Below are 20785 nucleotides of genomic sequence, written 5' to 3' on the forward strand. Positions count from 1 at the left end.
CCAATGTACATTTATTGAGCACTGGGTGTACTGTTAGGTGCACTGTTAGGCATTGTGGAAAATTAAAAAGTGAATCGCTCTCTGATCCAACCCACAAAGAACCAGTTAATAGATGAGAAAGATGTGTGTGTTTACGGTAGGAAGTGATAAAATACTGCATGAAAGGGTTCGTTCAAGAAGGGAGACACATTAAAGGTAGGAAAGGCTACTTTTAGAGAGGCATGCTGGTGAGGGTGAGTTGCAAGGAAGCCTTGCAGTCTTGGGAGTAGGACTGTTGGAATGGATAGAAGGAGAAGGCTATTTCAAACTGAGCTGCCAGAAGGAGTGAAAGCACCGGAGTGGAAAGCTGACGGCTGTGGGTGACCGGCTGACTGATGAGAATATGTAACTGCTCTTTATCCCAGGTTCCCCCACAGAGTGAGCAGGTTGCCTCTTGGGCTTCATTAGACTGTGGTGCTGACGTGACATCCATTTTTATAAGGGTTGTTAAGCCAGGGGAAAACCCGCTCTTTAGAAAGATCATCTTTCACCACCATTTGAAGTGTGACATACAACAAATGTCCTAACGTAAAGGAGAGGCCTCACTGGTGTCTCACACTGTACATTTTTATTGTAAACCTAAGAGGACTGACAAAGGTTCCATCTTTATTTTCTTAACTACACACAGAGTCATCAAATATTGCCAATGAGGAACATTCCTGATATCATATTATTCTATGACCTGAATAAAGCAAAAATTCTTTAACACATCGCTGAGCTAGGCACTAGTTGTTATTTACTGAAAATATTTGCAAGAACAGATTAAAATTGCAAATAGATCACCCCTCACATGCTCTAATGTCATGTCATACATACGCATACGTTATAAACATGAGGTAGGATTTTGTTCAATTTCTCTTTTAAATACTTCAAAAATTAAAGCAATGCTGTTGGCTTTACTATTAAAAAAAAAAAAAAAACAGAAAAGAAAATCATTCTTCAGCTACATGCAGAAAGCTGTTAAGGACCAGTCCAGGTAAAGAAGCACCAAGAAATGGATTTGTCAGTCAAATAAGGATGCACATTTTAAAGTTAAGGTGGAAAAAAGGAATTTAAATAAACCTAAACATCCTTGTAAAATTTAGAATGCATGTGAACATGAAGGATTAACTTGCATGTCAAGGGACTTCTCAGGCCTTCATTTACTTATGGCTTGGCTTGTCACTATCTTCTAAGCAAACCTAAAACAGAGAAGGTGATTCTGTGACACTGAGTAATTAAATTCCACCAGATCCAAAGCTACAGGCAAGCCGGTTGTATGTTCACATCCCCTCCTTCCCTCCCTGCCCCCACTTACTTCCTTCTTCCTGCTCCATGCTGTTTCCTGGAGTTTTTATGGGCAGCCTTAGATCTGTATTTACCCACTATATTTAGTGAGTTTGATTATGCATAGCCTAAATTCAGATCTGAGACGATGATCCAGATTTTTGTTCACTGAAAGACTTTTGCTTTTTTTTATAGGTTTACAGCAAAGACTAAGCGGCTTATTTCTCTCTTTTCTTGCTATTCAATAGGCTCGTTTTGCCTCAGGGCTTTGCCCTTCCTGCTCTCCTGTAGAAGGCTCTGCGGGCATGTCTGCCCAGGCTGGTTCCTTCCTGACATTTATGTCTTCACTCTGTGGCTACCTCTTTGGAGAGGCCTAGAAGATCACCCCACGTAAATAACACCCACCCCCGATCCCTGGCCTTGCCACTGTCCAGCACATCACTCTTCATTTGTTTTCTGCTATCCCTTTTTCATTCTTGTAAGTTTTTATATAACTAAAGTATTTTTATAGATACAGTAAAGTTCACCCTTTTTATTGTCCAGGTCTGCAAGTTTTGACAAACACATAAAGACATACTGCCACGATTACAATCAAGATCTAGAAAAATTCCATCGCCCTGCACCATGTTCCCATACCCCCTTTATAGTCAACCCTCTCCCAACCCCAGCTCCGATCTGTTTCCTGTATCTACAGTGTTCCCGTTGCCAGAACGTCATAGAAATGGAGTCACATAGTATGTACCCTTTTAGGTCTGGCTTTTTCTCACTGAGCATAATGTAGTTGAGACTCAGCTGTATTATTACATGTATCAGTACTACATCTCTTTTGACTGCTGAAAATTATTCCATTGTATGGATGTTATTCATTCTCCATTTGAAAGACATTCCATCTATTTCCAATTTTTTGTGACTATAAATAAAGATACAATAAACATTCAAATATAGTTTTCATTTCACTTGTGTAAAAGGAGTGGGATTGCTGGGTGATATGGTAAGTGAATTTTTAATGACAGAAGAAACTATTCAACTGTTTTCCAAAGTGGCTGTACCATTTTGTATTCCGACCAGCAATGAATGAGAGTTCCAGGAGCTCCACGAATTCCTCAGCACTTGGTATTGTCAGGATTTTAATTTTAGTCATTGTAATAGGTGTGTAATGGTATGTCATTATGGTTATAATGTGCACTTTCCCTAATGACCAATGATGTTGACCATCTTCTCATGTGCTTATTTGCTATTATACCTTCTTTGATAAAGTATCTGTTCAAATCTTTTGCTCTTTAAAAAAAATCATTATTTTCTTATTATTTTTCTTATTATTTTTGAGAATATTGCATCACACCTTCTTTTTATATTCTGGATACTAGGTTTTTTTCCAGATAAATGATTTCCAAATATTTTCACCCAGTTTGTGACTTATCTTTTCATTCATTTTTAATTTTGATAAAGGACAGTTTATCATTTTTTTCTTTTCATGAATTGTTTCTGGTACCATATCTATGAAATTACTGTCTAATCCAAGGTCACAAAAATTTTCTTCTATGCTTTACATTTTAATCTATGATCCCTTTTGAGTTAATTTTTAGAGATGGTGTGAGATATGGGAGGAAGTTGTTTTTGGTTTTTTTTAATGGCATACTGATACCCAGTCATTCCAGCACCGCTTTTGAAAGACTATCACTTCTCCATTGAGTTGCCTTTGCAACTTTGTTGAAAATCGATTGACATATACGTTTCGGTCCGTTTCTGATGTCTATTTCTTTCTGTTCATCTACATGCCATCCATTCATCAGTACTGCACTGCCGTGATTACTGTAGCTTTCTTGTAATTCTTGAAATCAGGTAGATATTACTCTGTTTATCTTTTTCAGAGGTTACCACTATCTGAAATTATCTTATTTATTTGCTTACTTTCCTGATGTCTGTTGGGAGACATCAAACCATGGACCAGAGAGTTTGTACCTATCTCATTCTCTCTTATACCCCAGCACTGAGAAGAGTGCCTGGCACACAATAATTACTTAATAAACTGGTTGAAAAAAAGCACAAAGGAAACCAATATTTAACTTGAGGAAATCAAGGGAACTTAGTGTTTTGGGGGAAGAATGGTCAAATTGTTTTGTGAGAAGCCATGAGTAGAACAGAGGCTTGGCTTGCGGTGTGAGCATGGAAGATGAAATGCTCTTTGGGCCATGGAATCTTGGTCACAGTTCTATTAGGAGCCATCAGGAGCTCCATGGGGCCACATCCATTCACTCATTCATCAAGTGTTTATATAGCACCTATTGTGCTAGATACTGCATTACACTGCATTATAAACGGCAGTAGGCAAAATCTTGTGTTCAAGGTATGTGGTGTTGCAGACAAATAAAATAATAATTGAGACAGAGAGCCATCCAGGTACCCTAAAAGTGGTATTTGCACAGGGCTCTTTGAGTGATGTGCGAGGGGCATCTCAGCCAGCCTTGGGCTTGGGAGGCTTCTCAGAAGTGAGCAAACTTGATTAAGGTCTCATGTTTCAACAGGAAACTTTGGGTCCCAGCTTTCCTTAGTGGGACTTAGCAACAGTACCTCAGAGCTCTCTCTCCTGGTGCTCTGAAGCAGCTTCAGCTGTTTCTGGGTTTGGGGCACCCGTGGTGGTGGTTTTATGGATTAACACTCTCTTGGTGACCTCTACTTCTCCTTCGTGTCACTTATTGCAGTAATGATGATATAATTAATTATGCAGATAGCTATTTAATGCCCACTTCCCTCCCACTACAATGAGAGCTTCATGGAGGCAGGGGCTGCACCTGCCCTGGTCACAGCCGCATTTCCACAGCCCAGCACAGTGAGTGGCCCAGCCATGTCCTGGGACAGACTGTGTGGGACCCTAATGATGAAGGACTAGTCTCACAGTTCTTGGAAGATCTACTAGGTTACCGGAGAACTTTCCCTCCCTGATGGAGTAGTTTTGTGCCTTTGCTCACTTTTAGGAACAGCTGTTAGCTCTTATTTTCAAATTATTTTAAAATAATTAATAGTCAAAATAAAAGTCCCCCCGACACTGCCCAAGGAGAGAGAGAAACTTTCACATTATGTGTAATGGTGGATGCTCATGTGTTCAGCAATTAATTTGTTGATCTTGACATGTTTTTAGCATGTCACTGGTGGCCAGATGATATTGGGGATCTGCCAAAACCCCAAAATGAATCTTTTGCTTTCGTGTGTCAGTAGGGCCTACTGTGCCCTAAAAACGGGCGGAATAAAAAGCAAATGGAGAGAAAGTTATTCTGAGGCTGTATTACCAATTGTTCCTCTGGGTAATGCCATTTATTTTAATTCTCCCAAATATACACATTAAACACACACACACACACACACACACACTCTCTCTCTCTCTCTCTCTCTCTCTCATTCCCTCTCTCTCTCCCCCTTGGGCTGCTGCTTCTCGGTTGCTGCAATAGCAAACTGGAGTTGCATGTGGAGGAGGAGAAGGGTATTAACACTGTTGGACATTTAACTAAGCACCTACTATATACCAAGTACTCGTCAAAAATTCTGTCAGTTAGCCCACATCTCCATTGAAGATACCGAGGCCTAGACATCAGGAAGGGATGGTGAAGAAATATACTCAAGATCTGTGATCCCCAGGGAAGTTACATTTTCAAGCACCTCATTTGCTTAATTAAATACATGAATCAGACTTGCTGCTGAGTTAGGGAAAAGGGGAAAAGGAAAGGTATCTGCCCCTTGCTCCACTGTCCATCTGTTTGACAGGGCTGTAGCCATCTTAGGCATCAGCAGACCTTTGACACTCTCACTTTGACCTGTGGCTACTGTGTTTATGTCTTCGTGCGAAGCAGGGGCTGGCCAAGGCCCGGGCCCTCTCTCCGTGGTTTTCTGGTTCAAACCTTGGTCTTGTGTGATGAAGTGGAAGGGGGACTCAGAGTTACTAGCTTATGTGGTTCTTTCATTCAAAAGTGGGTTTTCTGAAACGCTACAAGAATACACTTTCTTTTCCAAAACCCAAATGATTCTGTTTGGAATGAACTACAAATCAACATCTATTTACTCAGAGAGAGAGCTGGTGAGCCGAGAACAGGAAGAAAAGAAAGTGGCATTTATTGAGCACCAGTTATGAGAACTACTACATACTTGGACAGGTTATAGATCCTTGCAATCGCCTGGTGAGGTATGCTGTTTATCCCATCTTACAGATGAGAAAACTGAGGGCTAGGCAGGTTCAATAGTACTGATGAGTAGTCAGCCTGTTCTCTCCGAGCTCAAAACCTGTGCTCTTTCCTTAACATGGCAGGATTGTGCAAAGGGATGGGAGCGAGGATTTCTCTCTTCCCTTGGAATTCGAGACAGATCCATATCCCTAACTGGCAATACGTTTCAAAGAGTCACACCATGTGTGATAGCCTACATACAACATATACAATTACAGCCTTGCCTCCCCTGCTTCAAGGTCAACATTTCATTTTCCCATCTTGGCCAAAGAATTCTTGGTGTGGTTTCCTGAGTTTCCTCTTTTCTTTAAGATTTTAATACTATACACACATGATGCTTTGAATTAAAGCCTTGGGGAGACATTAAAATATGAGAGAAAAGTCACTTTCTATTAAGAAAGTCAAGAGTGACAGTGTCCAGTGGTTTTGTGTGGTTGATTTCATGTGTGGATATTTAATTGGCTCATACCGAATAGCTATGCAAATTGGGAGATTTTCCACAAACATTTGTTGTATCCAACCCACTGTGGCAAGTTCGTATCAGACAAAATCTGCACAGCTGCCAAAGAAAATTAGGTCCTGACTTACATGCTCTCAAAAAACATCTAAAAAAATTTACTTTAAATGGACTCGTGTTTTAGGTGTATTGGAATAACTGCTACGTAAAATCATCCCATAGTGAATGAAGGGCAATGAAGATCATCTTTAAACTCTATATTTTGCAGATGAGAAAGCTGAATGCCAGAAGGAAAGTGACTTTACCTGAGGTCACACAGCTGTAAGGAGAATTCACTTTGTAGGACTCTCCTGCGCTGTTCTATATAGATTTCTATTTAATGGAACATAAAACACTCAACTCCATATCGGGATCCAAGTCTCCTTAGAGAAGAATAGATGCTTTTTCTCCTCTTAGGAAAGATGGAATTATTCTAAACCTCTTTACCCAGTCATATGGTCAATTGAGATCCTATATACATAGGTGTGAAATGGATGAGGGCATTTCTTACCTAAAGAAAGGATTCTTTAAATCGAGGGTGTTCCCAGACCTCAAGCCTGTCTGGTTTACCAGCGCCACGATCTGAATGTCATAGCTCTGTCTGTAAGGCAGAAAAAGAAAACCAACATATCAACTCACAAGGCTGGTGTTAGCCAGTCACATATATTTAGGGCACCTTCTTTTTTCCTTTTTTTTCTACTTTTTTGAGTGCACCATGTGGCATGTGGGATCCTAGTTTGCTGACCAGGGATTAAACCCATGCCCCCTGCAGTGGAAGCGTGGAGTCTTAACCACTGGACCACCAGGGAAGTCCTGGGCATCACCTACGCATACCTACTTCATGTGGGTTTTAAGAGCATGTGTTTGGCATCTTATACGTTTCTGTATCTGTTTATTTGGATATGATTAATATTGGTAGAGGTAATTGAAGGCTTGTTTGCTTGCAAACTGTTTATTACAAGAGTCTGATAGCTATAATTTCTTGGTTTAAATATTACAAAAGTAATGGTATTTCTGGTCGATGAAAGTATTTTTTAAAAAAAGCTTTATCAATATCAATGGCACAAATGGCTTTAAGTAACAGAGACCCTTTATGGGTCACCACTGATGTACCAAAACAATCTTAATCACGCGAGAACTGGCTAAGCTAAAACCTCAAACTGACGTAAAACAGCCAACAAATGTGATTGACTTTAAGAGACCCCAGACGAAGCCTCAAGCAATTACAGTGAGAAGAAGCGGCTAATAATAACAAGTAATACGCTATATCCTTGATGACTGATCTGAAGGGGCTATGTTTGTGGGATTTTTATTAGTCATTCTCAAGAACATATGTATTTCTTTTGGTTATAAAAGGGTGACATACTCACTGTAGAAAAATAAGGAAAAACAGAAATAGAATAATCCATAATGTCATTAGACAAGGATTCCTTCAACTAGCATTGTAGAATATTTCCCTTCTATGTAATTTTCCCTACATTTATAAATATAAAATTTTAGCAAAATCATGCTTTAATTGCTTAAATAGTCCTTCTTATCTCCTTATTTTAACATTAGCATTTATCCTATAATTCTCAACAATGTATTTTTCAATACCATTATGTGGGTATAGCACAATTCATTTAGCAATTTCTCATTGTTAAATATTTATGTTTTTATAATAATATATTATTACTTATGGCAACAAAAATCTGGTTTTATGACAGAAATTCTCTGCAAAAGACATTCCTGTAATACATCTTTACGTACTATCTAGGATTATCTTGCTTGGGACAAATTCTTAGAGGTAGACTCACCAGCCTAAAGCATATAAAACATATTTAAGGCTCTCAAGACCTACTGCTAAACTATCTTCCAGAAAGTGTACCAAATTACCTCCTCACCTACAAAGCATAAAACTACTAATTTCATTATACTTTTTCCAATTCTTAATATTTAAATGGTTGTGATTAAAATATTATTATTTTAATTTGAATTTCCTTGATAACTAGGCTTCTTTTTTAAATTCCAGAAATTAGTGAGTGATATAAATCCCTCCCTATCATTCCCAATAGTGGCCTGGGTAGGTTTAAATATAAGGTCAGATTCTGTGAAACCGGTAACTCAAGGTCTAGATTTTATTAAGGACAAACAAAATAAGAGGAAGACATAGCCATATATATATTTTTAAGCACTCATTTCTGTGGGCTTTTTTATAATTTTAAACATCTTACTTGGAGTATAATTGCTTTACAATGTTGTGTTAGTTTCTGCTGTATTACAAAGTGAATCAGCTATATGCATACATATATCCCCATATCCCCTCCCTCTTGCATCTCCCTCCCACCCTCCCTATCTCACCCCTTTAGGTGGACACAAAGCACTGAGCTTATCTCCCAGTGCTATGTGGCTTCTTCCCACTAGCTATCTATTTTACATTTGGTAGTGTATATATGTCCATCCCACTCTCTCACTTCGTCCCAGCTTACCCTTCCCCCTCCCCATGTCCTCAAGTCCATTCTCTAGGTCTGAGTCTTTGTTCCTGTACAGTCCCTAGATTCATCAGATTTTTTTTTTAGATACCATATGTATGTGTTAGCATATGGTATTGGTTTTTCTCTTTCTGACTTACTTCACTCTGTATGACAATCTCTAGGTCCATCTACGTCACTACAAATAGCTCAATATCGTTTTTTTATGACTGAGTAATATTCCATTGTACATATGTGCCACATCTTCTTTATCCATTCATTGTCGATGGACACTTAGGTTGCTTCCATGTCCTGGCTACTGTAAATAGTGCTGCAATGAATATTGTGGTACATGACTCTCTTTGAATTATGGTTTTCTCTGGGTACATGGTCAACAGTGGGACTGCTGGGTCATATGGTAGTTCTACTTTTAGTTTTTAAAGTAACCTTCATAATGTTCTTCAGAGTGGCTATATGAATTTACATTCCCACCAACAGTGCAAGAGGATTCTCTTTTCTCCACACCCTCCCCAGCATTTATTGTTTGTAGATTGTTGGGTGATTCCATTCTGACGGGTGTGAGGTAATACCTCATTGTAGTTTTGATTTGCATTTCTCTAATGATTAGTGATGTTGAGCATCTTTTCATGTGTTTGTTGGCAATCTGTGTATCTTCTTTGGAGAAATGTCTATTTAGGTCTTCTGCCCATTTTTTGGATTGGGTTGTTTGTTTTTTTGATATTGAGCTGCATGAGCTGCTTGTATATTTTGGAGATTAATCCTTTGTCAGTTGCTTCATTTGCAAATATTTTCTCCCATTCTGAGGGTTGACTTTTCGTCTTGTTTATGGATTCCTTTGCTGTGCAAAACCTTTTAAGTTTGATTAGGTCTCATTTGTTTACTTCTGTTTCTATTTCCATTACTCTAGGAGGTGGGTCAAAAAGGATCTTGCTGTGATATATGTCATACAGTGTTCTGGCTATGTTTTCCTATGAGTTTTATAGTGTCTGGCCTTACATTTAGGTCTTTAATCCATTTTGAGGTTATTTTTCTGTATGGTATTAGAAAGTGTTCTAATTTCATTCTTTTCCATGTAGCTGTCCAGTTTTCCCAGCACCACTTATTGAAGAGGCTGTCTTTTCTCCATTGTATATTCTTGCCTCCTTTATCAAACATAAGGTGACCATATGCTCATAGGTTTATCTCTGAGCTTTCTATCCTGTTCCATTGATCTATCTTTCTGTTTTTGTGCCAGTACCATACTGTCTTGAATACTGTAGCTTTGCTGTATAGTCCGAAGGCCAGGAGCCTGATTCCTCCAGCTCCGTTTTTCTTTCTCAAGATTGCTTTGGCTACTCAGGGTCTTTTGTGTTTCCACATAAGTTGTGAAATATTTTGTTCTAGTTCTGTGAAAAATGACATTGGTAGTTTGATAGGGATTGCACTGAATCTGTAGATTGCTTTGTATAGTAATTTTCACAATGTTGATTCTTCCAATCCAAGAACATGGTATCTCTCTCCATCTGTTTGTATCATCTTTAATTTCTTTCATCGGTGTCTTATACTTTTCTGCATACAAGTGTTTTGTCTCCTTAGGTAGGTTTATTCCTAGGTATTTTATTCTTTTTGTTTCAATGGTGAATGGGAGTGTTTCCTTAATTTCTTTTTCAGATTTTTTCATCATTAGTGTATAGGAATGCAAGAGATTTCTGTGCATTTATTTTGTATCCTGCTACGCTGCCATATTCATTAATTAGGTCTAGTAGTTTTCTGGTAGCATCTTTAGGATTCCCTATGTATAGTATCATGTCATCTGCAAACAGTGACAGTTTTACTTCTTCTTTTCCAATTTTGATTCCTTTTATTTCTTTTTCTTGTCTGATCGCTGTGGCTAAAACTTCCATAACTATGTTGAATAACAGTGGTGAGAGTGGGCAACCTTGTCTTGTTCCTGATCTTAGAGGAAATGGTTTCAGTATTTCACCATTGAGAACGATGTTGGCTATGGGTTTGTCATATATGGCTTTTATTATGTTGAGGTACGTTCCCTCTATGCCTACTTTCTGGAGAGTTTTTGTCATAAATAGGTGTTGAATTTTGTGAAAAGCTTTTTCTGCATCTATTGAGATGATCATATGGTATTTATCCTTGAAGTCATTAATATGGTGTATCACACTGATTGATTTGCATATTGTGAAGAATCCTTGCATTCCTGGGATAAACCCCACTTGATCACGGTGTATGATCCTTTTAATGTGCGGCTGGATTCTGTTTGCTAGTATTTTGTTGAGGATTTATGCATCTATGTTCATCAGTGATACTGGCCTGTAGTTTTCTTTTTTTGTGACATCTTTGTCGGTTTTGGCATCAGGGTGATGGTAACTTTGTAGAATGAGTTGGAGAGTGTTCCTTCCTCTGCTATATTTTGGAAGAGTTTGAGAGGATAGATGTTACCTCTTCTCTAAATGTCTGACAGATTTTGCCTGCGAAGACATCTGGTCCTGGGCTTTTGTTTGCTGGAAGATTTTTAATCACAGTTTCAGTTTCAATGCTTGTGATTGGTCTGTTTATATTTTCTCTTTCTTCCTGGATCAGTCTCATAAGGTTGTGCTTTTCTAAGAATTTGTCCATTTCTTCCAGGTTGTCCATTTTATTGGCATAGAGTTGCTTGTAGTAATCTCTCATGATTCTCTGTATTTCTGCTGTGTCAGTTGTTACTCTCTTTTTTCATTTCTAATTCTGTTGAGTCTTCTCCTTTTTTTTCTTGATGAATCTGGCTAATGGTTTATCAGGTTATTTTATCTTCTCAAAGAAACAGCTTTTAGTTTTATTGATCTTTGCTAGTGTTTCCTCCATTTCTTTTTCATTTAATCTGATCCGATCTTTATGATTTCTTTCCTTTTGCTAACTTTGTAGGGGCTTTTTTGTTCTACTTTCACTAATTGCTTTAGATGTAAGGTTAGGTTGTTTGAGATGTTTCTCATTTCTTAAGGTAGGATTGTATTGCTATACACTTCCCTCTTAGAACTGCTTTTGCTGCATCCCATAGTTTAGGGTTGTCGTGCTTTCATTGTCATTTGTTTCTAGGTATTTTTTGATATCCTCTTTGATTTCTTCAGTGATCTCTCAGTTATTTAGTAGCGTATTGTTTAGCCTCCATGTGTTTGTATGTTTTACAGATTTTTTCCTGTAACTGATATCTAGTCTCATAGCACTGTGGTCAGAAAAGATATTTGATACGATTTCAATTTTCTTAAATTAACCAAAGCTTCATTTGTGACCCAGGATATGGTCTAACCTAGAGAATGTTCCATGAGCACTTGAGAAGAAAGTCTATTCTGTTGTTTTTGGATAGAATGTCCTATAGATTATCAATTAAGTCCATCTTGTTTAATGTGTCATTTAAAGCTCATGTGTCCTTATTTTCATTTTGGATGATCTGTCCATTGGTGAAAGTGGGGTGTTAAAATCCCCTATTATGTTACTGTTGGTTTCTCCTTTTACGCCTGTTAGCACTTGCCTTATGTATTGAGGTGCTCCTATGTTGGGCGCATAAATATTTACAATTGTTATATCTTGTTCTTGGATTGATCCCTTGCTCATTCTGTAGTGTCCTTCTTTGCCTCTTGTAATAGTCTTTATTTTAAAGTCTATTTTGTCTGATATGAGAATTGTTACTCCAGCTTTCTTTTGATTTCCATTTGCATGGAATATCTTTTTCCATCCCCTCACTTTCAGTCTGTATGTGTCCCTAGGTCTGAAGTGGGTCTCTTGTAGACAGCATATATACAGGTCTTGTTTTTGTATCCATTCAGCCAGTCTATGTCTTTTGGTTGGGACATTTAATCCATTTACATTTAAGGTAATTGTCGATATGTATGCTCCTATTACCATTTTCTTGATTGTTTTGAGTTTGTTTTTGTAGGCCTTCTCCTTCTCTTGTGTTTCCTGCCTAGAAAAGTTCCTTTAGCATTTGTTGTAAAGCTGGTTTGGTGGTGCTGAATTCTCTTAACTTTTGCTTATCTGTAAGGGTTTTAATTTCTCCATCAAATCTGAATGAGATCCTTGCTGGGTAATCTTCACTGTAGGTTTTTCCCTTTCATCACTTTAAATATGTCCTGCCACTCCCTTCTGGCTTGCAGAGTTTCTGCTGAAAGATCAGCTGTTAACCTTATGCGGATTCCCTTATATATTATTTGTGGCTTTTCCCTTGCTACTTTTAATATTTTTTCTATTTAATTTTTGATAGTTTGATTAATATGTGTCTCTGCATGTTTCTCTTTGGGTTTATCCTGTATAAGACTCTCTGTGCTTCCTGGACTTGATTGACTATTTCCTTTCCCACATTAGGGAAGTTTTCGACTATAATCTCATCAAATATTTTCTCAGACCCTTTCTTTTTCTCTTCTTCTTCTGGGACTCATATAATTCGAATGTTGGTGCGTTTAATGTTGTCCCAGAGGTCTCTGTGACTGTCCTCAATTCTTTTCATTCATTTTTCTTTATTCTTCTCCCTGGCAGTTACTTCCACCATTTTATCTTCTAGCTCACTTATCCATTCTTCTGCCTCAGTTATTCTGTTACTGATTCCTTCTAGAGTATTTTTAATTTCAGTAATTGTGTTATCACTGTTTGTTTGCTCTTTACTTCTTCTAGATCCTTGTTAAATATTTCTTGTATTTTCTCCATTCTATTTCTGAATTTTGGATCGTCTTTACTCTGAATTATTTTTCAGGTAGGTTGTCCATTTCGTCTTCATTTATTTGGTCTTGTAGGTTTTTACCTTGCTTCTTCATCTGTAATACATTTTTTTGTCTCTTTTTTTTGATGGGTGGTGCCATATTTCTGTCTTACTGCTTGTTTGGTCTAAGACATCCAGCACTGGAAGTTGCAGGCTTTGGATACAGCCGGGTCTTGGTGCTGAGATGAGGACCACTGGGTGGCTTCACTCTGATAGATATTCCATGGGGTCTGAGGTTCTCTGTTAGTCCAGCGGTTTGGACTCTGAGCTCCCACCACAGGAGCTCAGGCCTGACCTTTGGCCTGGAAACCAAGATCCCACAAGTTTCGTAGCATGGTAAAAAAAAAAAAGAAAAAAAAAAAATAAAGAAAGAAAGAAAAAAAAAGGAGCAGTACAATATCAAAGAATAAAAAAATAAGTTCAAAAAGATAAGAAATATATTAGGAAAAAATAAAACTATAATTGAAACAACTGCAACAAGGTAAAATAAAACCAGAACACATAAAAGAATAAAAAAGGGGAGGGGGGTGGGACAAGCCAAAAGGAGAGAATAACAAAGTATAAAGAATAAAATGAGAAAAATAGATTAAAAAATAAAAATATAAATATAAAAATATATTTATAAAACAATAAAAATAAAAATATAAATATAAATATATATTTATAAAACAATAAAAATAAAAATATAAAACAATCAACAACAATGAATCAACAAGGTAAAACAGAACCCCAATCTAAAAGAGAAAAAAAGAAAAAAAAAATCCTTGCCTATGGGGGCAGAGTTTAGGTGGGGGTGGAACTTAGGCAGGGGTGGGGTTTAGGGTGGGGCGGGACCTAGGCGAGGTGACGTTCAAGCATGGGGCAGGCCCTCTGCTTAGGACCTGTGTGGAACGGGAGAAGCCGCACGTGGAGAGGAGGGCCTCTGGAATGTGGAGTTCTGGAGTTTGGAGGTAGGGCCCTGTGTGAGGGTGTGTGGGTGGGGTTTAGGTCCAGCGCGTTGCAGGGGGTCTCAGAGTGTAGAGGTGGGGCCCTGGGTGGGGTATAGGGGTGGAGCTTGTGTTCTGCGCAGCAGGAGGGATGCTCCGAGGGCAGAGGGTTAGGCCCAGGACCCCAACAAGCTCCCCAGTGCCTAAGTGGACAGGGAAAGCACTGGTCGTGTTCCCTTCCATTCCTCCACACACCGCCCCCACTGTCTCCCCCACGGTCTCCCCTGTCCCCGCTGGACCCCTAACCATGGGTGGGTCCCGCTGGGTGTAGGAACTCCTTCCTTCCCCCAGCTGCCCATCAGGGGTGCCAGTCCCATAGTCCATCCTTTATTTCTGCTCCCCCTTCCTTTCCTCCCACTCCCTCAGGACCTGCAGGGCTGGAGGGGACCTGGGTGGGCAGAGAATCAGGCCTAGGATGTCAGCAGGTTCCTGGGTACCCAAGTGGGCAGGGGAAACCTGGCCACACTCCATTTTGATCCTCTGCCCTCCCAATGGTTCCCCAATTTCCCCCTTGGGGCGTGGGATCCCTTCCCCTCCCCCAGTTGCCCCTCAGGGGCGCCAGTCCTGTCCTGCCTCCACTTCTCCTCCCCCTTCACTCCCCCCATGCCCCACATCCTACCCGGTCGCTGGGGGTTCCTCCTGTCCCCTTACGGGTCCGTGGTCCCCCACTGGTGCCTGGTAGGTGCCCTAGTTGTGAGGAGATGCAAACTCCACGTCCTCCTAGTAGGCCGTCTTGACTCTGCCCCTCCATAACCATTTATTTTTAAAAATGTCCTTTGATCCTATTTCATTTCAACTCATCGGACTTGGAACTTTTTGTTTGTTTTTTTTTTTTTTTTTTTTTTTTTGCGATACGCAGTCTTCTCACTGCTGTGGCCTCTTCCATTGTGGAGCACAGGCTCCGGATGCACAGGCTCAGCAGCCATGGCTCACGGGCCCAGCCGCTCCGCGGCATGTGGGACCTTCCCGGACTGGGGCACGAACCCGTGTCCCCTGCATCGGCAGGCGGACTCTCAACCACTGCGCCACCAGGGAAGCCCCTTTTTGTTTGTTTTAAAATGTCTCTTCCATGATACCCACATCCAGTAGTTCACAGCATTTGTGATACCTGAAGGCAGACTTGAGAACTAGACATTGAAACAGTGAGCTCCTCAGGAGGGGGCAACCTTTGCTGGCACCGTAGAAAGGCTGACAGATCAGCCTGGCAGGGACACACCAACACATTTCACGAAACAGAAGACACCTTATTAACAATACTTGAAGTAATTAATGTAGAACTTAAAGCATAAATTGAGCACTCGGAAGTATTTTCAAATGTGTGTGCCTGTGGATGCACAGAGTCAGATTGGTCGCAACTAAAAACTGGACGGTTCCTGCTGTGATTCGGAAGAACAATCAGTACGTTCTTGCTGCGGGGTCTTCAGCAGGGCTCTTTTTCATGTACTAAATATGATAATATTGCCACTTTATACTTTTTACAACCCACTCCTCTTCTTTACCCCTCATCAAAGTCCTATCTCCCTAATGGAAGGAAAAAAGAGCTTCATGTCCTGCCATGGCTCAGTGTGGTCAGTGAAGAGTTCGGATTTGCTCCTTCACTGCACCTAAGTGTGCACAATAGTTTCCTCCTAGAATTCTTTCTGATACAGCTGTCTGAATCCATACCTAGTGAGAGGTTTTGTCTTCGCTGAAGTCCAAGGTGAAGCAGTTTCATGCTGAGCATTATAGCAGCAGCACTTGAAGCTTCCAAAGTGTTCATTCTTCGGTCAGCACGTCTTCTAGTTTTATAAACCACGCATCTCATCAAAGTCTCTGCAAACCAACTTCTCTGGCAGCACACCTGAGCACAGCAGACCTTCGCTAGGGATCCAAAATTTAAAAATTTTGTTTCAAAACATTTTGGCACAGGATAAGCAGCTGAGCTAGATCCAGCGATAAGCCATATTGATTTTTTAAATTCTTTTTAGTTTTATTTTTGTGTCTTATAAAATGCACACTGTATGTGTACATGTACACAGACCTCTCTATGCATGTGTGTATATATATAGTGTATATATATATACACACACACACACACATACACACACATATATATACATCCATATAGGTCTATCTATAGCACTTGGTTTTGTATTTTCTACTATTATTGCTGTAGTACATTCACATAATTAAAGCTTTTTCTATATATATTTATTTTATTTTTGGCTGCGTTGGGTCTTCGTTGCTGTGTGCGGGCCCCCTCCAGTTGTGGCCAGCCGGGGCTACTCTTTGTTGCGGTGCGTGGGCTTCTCCTTGCGGTGGCTTCTCTTGTTGCAGAGCACAGGCTCTAGGCGCACGGGCTTCAGCAGCACGCAGCACGCAGGCTCAGTAGTTGTGGCTTGTGGGCTCCAGAGCGCAGGCTCAGTAGTTGTGGCGCACGGGCTTAGTTGCTCTGTGGCATGTGGGATCTTCCTGGACGAGGGCTCGAACCCATGTCCCCTGCATTGGCAGGCGGATTCTCAGCCACTGTGCCACGAGGGAAGCCCACATTCACATAATTAAAAGAGAAATGTTAGTGTACTTGGGGAACACATGCATAAAGTGATTTTACTCATAGGTGCACATAATCAAACAACTTTGGAGACCATTTCTGTGAACTTTAGGGATATAAATTTCATAAACTGCATAAAAAAGAGATGTTCTCTTTTACTGTCCAGAGCAATAAAATGAATGACAACTCAAGAATGATGGGAGGCTGTCAGAAGTAAAATGCTAACAATACAATCATAAATGTTCCTGGCAGGGAAGAAAAGGGCAGTCATTGTCACACTGGTGTGGTTGCACAGGGAGTTCTCCCAGGAGGTCAGAGTTTAAAAGAATATTTGATGATAAGGGAAGGGGAGGTCCAATCTAAAGCAGAACAAAGAGGCAGAACCTTACTGAAAAAATAGTGTGAAAACCCTGACATTAAGGAAGTGCTGAGGTTTGCAGAAAATACCAACGAAAACAATTTTAAGACCAAAAAAGATCTGATGAGATACAATGAGAGTAAGAAAGAGAGCAAGGGAAGAGGAAAGGGAACTAAGGTTTACTGTGGACATATGTGTAAATTACTATACTATGTTTTCTCCCTTAATATCTGCAAAATCCTAGCGAGACAATTATTATACATTCTACTTTATAGATGATGATGTAAGGAAACTGGGGTGTTACAGAGATTCATTAACTTGCCCAAGATCACTCAAGTAGCAAGCAGTATGGAAAAGAGACTGGACAGAACCGGGCTACATCCAGACTCCAAAATCTAGTCTCTTTCACTACACAAGGGTGCTGGTCTAATAAGATACAGAACTTCCTCCCTTTCTTCCTCCTGCAAAAGCACTGCATGCCCACGGTATCTCCGCATCTTCTTTCAGTTGTGCTGGGCTGCATTTTTAATCATACAGGAATCATCAGCATATGACCCCATCATTCCGGTAGTCATTCCACACCACTGCTGAATCTCTGGAACGTATTAAGTGAGGAGGGGCACCATAGAATACGACTCAGGCCCTCTTTTGTGGGAGCTCACATATAGACAAATAACAGCAACATAACAAAGGTGCCATGATGAAAGTGTAGAGGGCTGTAGGAGGGAGCCCTGGGAGTCATGAGGCAGGGGTGTGAACATGGTTTGCTTTGCTTTCTTCTTGCCTATTGGGGGAATGAAGGAAGGGAGGGTAGAAAAATATGACTGATAAGGATGAAACCCAAGATACGTTAGAAAAAAGGAGTGGGAGAAGATGACTTAAATTCACTCACCTAATTACACCCTGAGATACCTTAAAATATAAACATTTGAAAGCAAATGAACGTTATCCTGGTTTGCACAAAGCAGAAAAGGCAAAGTCCAAAACTCCAGGCAGATGCTGGTTACTGCTCTTTAGCACTTTTTAAATAACTAGTCATTAAACAGGTGATGTATAAGGATTTAGGAATAAAGTGGTGACTTCCAGGAAGAACTGGGTATAAGTTAGTATTTCTCACTTTTCCTCCTAGAAGCACTCCCCAAACAAGGAGAATAGAAAGATACTGCAGACCACAGACCACATGTTCTGTAAAACTGGGAGAAAGATATATCTGCCATCTCCAACTTAGGTGTAAGGGCTGCAAAAGCACTTGAGATTGATTGTAAGCTGTATGGGAAAAAGTACAGAAGTGCAAAGAGGGGCAAGACAGTCCAGGGCCAGCACATCTCAGAAGGTACTTACACAAATACACTACCTGCAGATACATTTTCTGGAACACAAAAGCTTTATTTCTTGTAACATGATGTGCAGGAATTGGGGTGAGCAAGGCTACTGGGCAGAAATTCTCGTGGAACTGGAACATAAAGAATTATATAAAGAATCACAAGAGGAGCCATATTTGCAGGAAGGAGTATGACTCTGTAGCAGCACAGAAGCAGAGGAAGTGTGAGTTGAGAACAACAGCATGAAGACGGTCACATTTCTCCCCACCATAGGAACTTCTTTCTTGTAAACTGCTGTCCAGAAAAGTCTCACTAATTGGCTGATGAACAACCATAACATTAATACAAAGATGTTGTTAGAAAAAAAGCAGAAAAAGAGTAGAAATTTTACTAACAGCTAAAAAAAACACACAGTAGATAAATGATGGCACAAATTGAAAAATGTGAGCAAATATTTTGTTACAAATTTTTAAAACTGCAATGAAGCCCTTACCTCCATGAAGGAAGTGATAATGTTTATGAAGGAAGACAACGATGCACAAATACCGTAACTCAAGGCAGAAGAAGAGAACGATCTCAATGTACTGATATGGAAATGTATTCGAGATGCATTGTTAAGTGAGAAAATTAAGATGTAGCAAACAGGTATAGAATGTTGCCATTTAGGTATAAAAACAGAGGGAAAAGTATTCCTACAAGTACAGTATTTTCTAACTGTATATCCAAAATGAAACTCTAAGAGATACACAAGGAGCAGTTAACAGTGGCTTCACACTGGAGCAGGAGGAGGGGAATGAATGGGGTCTGGCACCGGGATGAAGACTTTTCACTGTAAGCCTTTTTTTTTTTGGCGGTACGCAGACGTCTCACCACTGTGGCCTCTCCCGTTGCGGAGCACAGGCTCCGGACGCGCAGGCTCAGTGGCCGTGGCTCACGGGCCCAGCCGCTCTGCGGCATGTGGGATCTTCCCGGACCGGGGCACGAATCCGTGTCCCCTGCATCGGCAGGCGGACTCTCAACCACTGCGCCACCAGGGAAGCCCACTGTAAGCCTTTTTGTACATTTCTGTTGTGTACAGTGTAACTATATTATCTATTAAAAAATTAAACAGCCATTTAAGGAGATAGAAAGTTATGAAGACTAGAGATATAGCATAGTTTCACAAAAGAATAGTAATAGCTGTGCCCAATTACTTTCATTTCCCTTTGTGGCAGTGTTATTGGACTGGGCAATGAGGGTGAAACTAGAGGTTAAGCTCATCTGGAATCACATTCAATAAAGGTTGGTTCACATTTCCTCTGGCCTGGATGGAGGAATGTGGGCTGGATATGAGCACAGGTGGAAGCATTTTGAGCTGCTTCCAGGCCAGATCCAAAGGCTATGCAAATTTTAAAAATTTTTTTGGGGGGGCTTTATTGAGACATAATTGAGATACAACGTTGTGTAAGTTTAAGGTAAAAAACACATTGATTTGATACACTTACATATTCCAGAATGATTCCCACCATAGCACTGGCCAACACCTCCATCATTTCACATAATTACCATTTCTTTTTTTCTTGTGAGAACATTGAAGATCTACTCTCTTAGCAACTTTCAAGTATATAATACAGTATTATTAACTATAATCACCATGCTGTACCTTAAATACCCAGAACTTATTTGTCTTATTTCTAACATAGCTTTATATTAATTGTGGAATAGGCCTCTGAATCAATATCTTATTTATTTTATATTTTAAATTATACAGTACAGTTGACTGCCGCCCCCCTTTTTGGTGTACAGTTCTGTGAATTTGAACATATGTACAGATTTATGTAAATACTGCCACCACAATCAGGATGCTATTATTCCTTTGCAGTCACACTGTCTTCCCACCCATAACCCCTGGCAACCACTAATCTGTCTCCATCACTATAATTTTGTCTTTTCAAGAAAGTCATACATATGGGATCATACAGTATGTAACATATTAAGACCAGCTTCTTTTGCTCAGGATAATTAGGCTATGCAAATTTTTTTTTTTTTTTTTTTTTTTTTTTTGCAGTACGCGGGCCTCTCACTGTTGTGGCCTCTCCCGCTGCGGAGCACAGGCTCCGGACGCGCAGGCTCAGCGGCCATCACTCCACGGCATGTGGGATCTTCCCGGACCGGGGCACGAACCCGTGTCCCCTGCATCGGCAGGCAGACTCTCAACCGCTGCGCCACCAGGGAAGCCCAGGCTATGCAAATTTTGAAGGAAGGTTTACACCCCGGGCCTCTCTCTACTTAATAATTTTTAAATAAAAGTTTGCCTATTAAATATGCAAATGATACAAAATGGTAGGACTCACTAACATGCTACCCCCCCCAAAATTTTTTAAGTAAGATAATCCATTGGCTC

The 20785-nt window shown here is 40.1% G+C and overlaps 1 protein-coding gene across 1 annotated transcript in view; it reads right to left on the reverse strand.

Moving 5' to 3' along the window:
• Positions 1–1064: 1064 nt before the first annotated feature.
• LOC116755002 (histone-arginine methyltransferase CARM1-like) overlaps positions 1065–20785 on the reverse strand; it is a 172896-nt gene continuing 153175 nt past the window's right edge. Inside the window, exons 12-13 of the mRNA XM_032633879.1 lie at positions 6527–6616; positions 1065–1220 (exon numbers count right to left, since the gene is read on the reverse strand). Of these exons, the coding sequence (XP_032489770.1) occupies positions 1211–1220; positions 6527–6616 (100 nt within the window). The 3' untranslated portion in view covers positions 1065–1210. The remainder of the gene's footprint in view (positions 1221–6526; positions 6617–20785) is intronic.

The sequence above is a fragment of the Phocoena sinus genome, chromosome 6, assembly GCF_008692025.1.
Source record: "Phocoena sinus isolate mPhoSin1 chromosome 6, mPhoSin1.pri, whole genome shotgun sequence".
Taxonomy (NCBI): Eukaryota; Metazoa; Chordata; class Mammalia; order Artiodactyla; family Phocoenidae; genus Phocoena; species Phocoena sinus.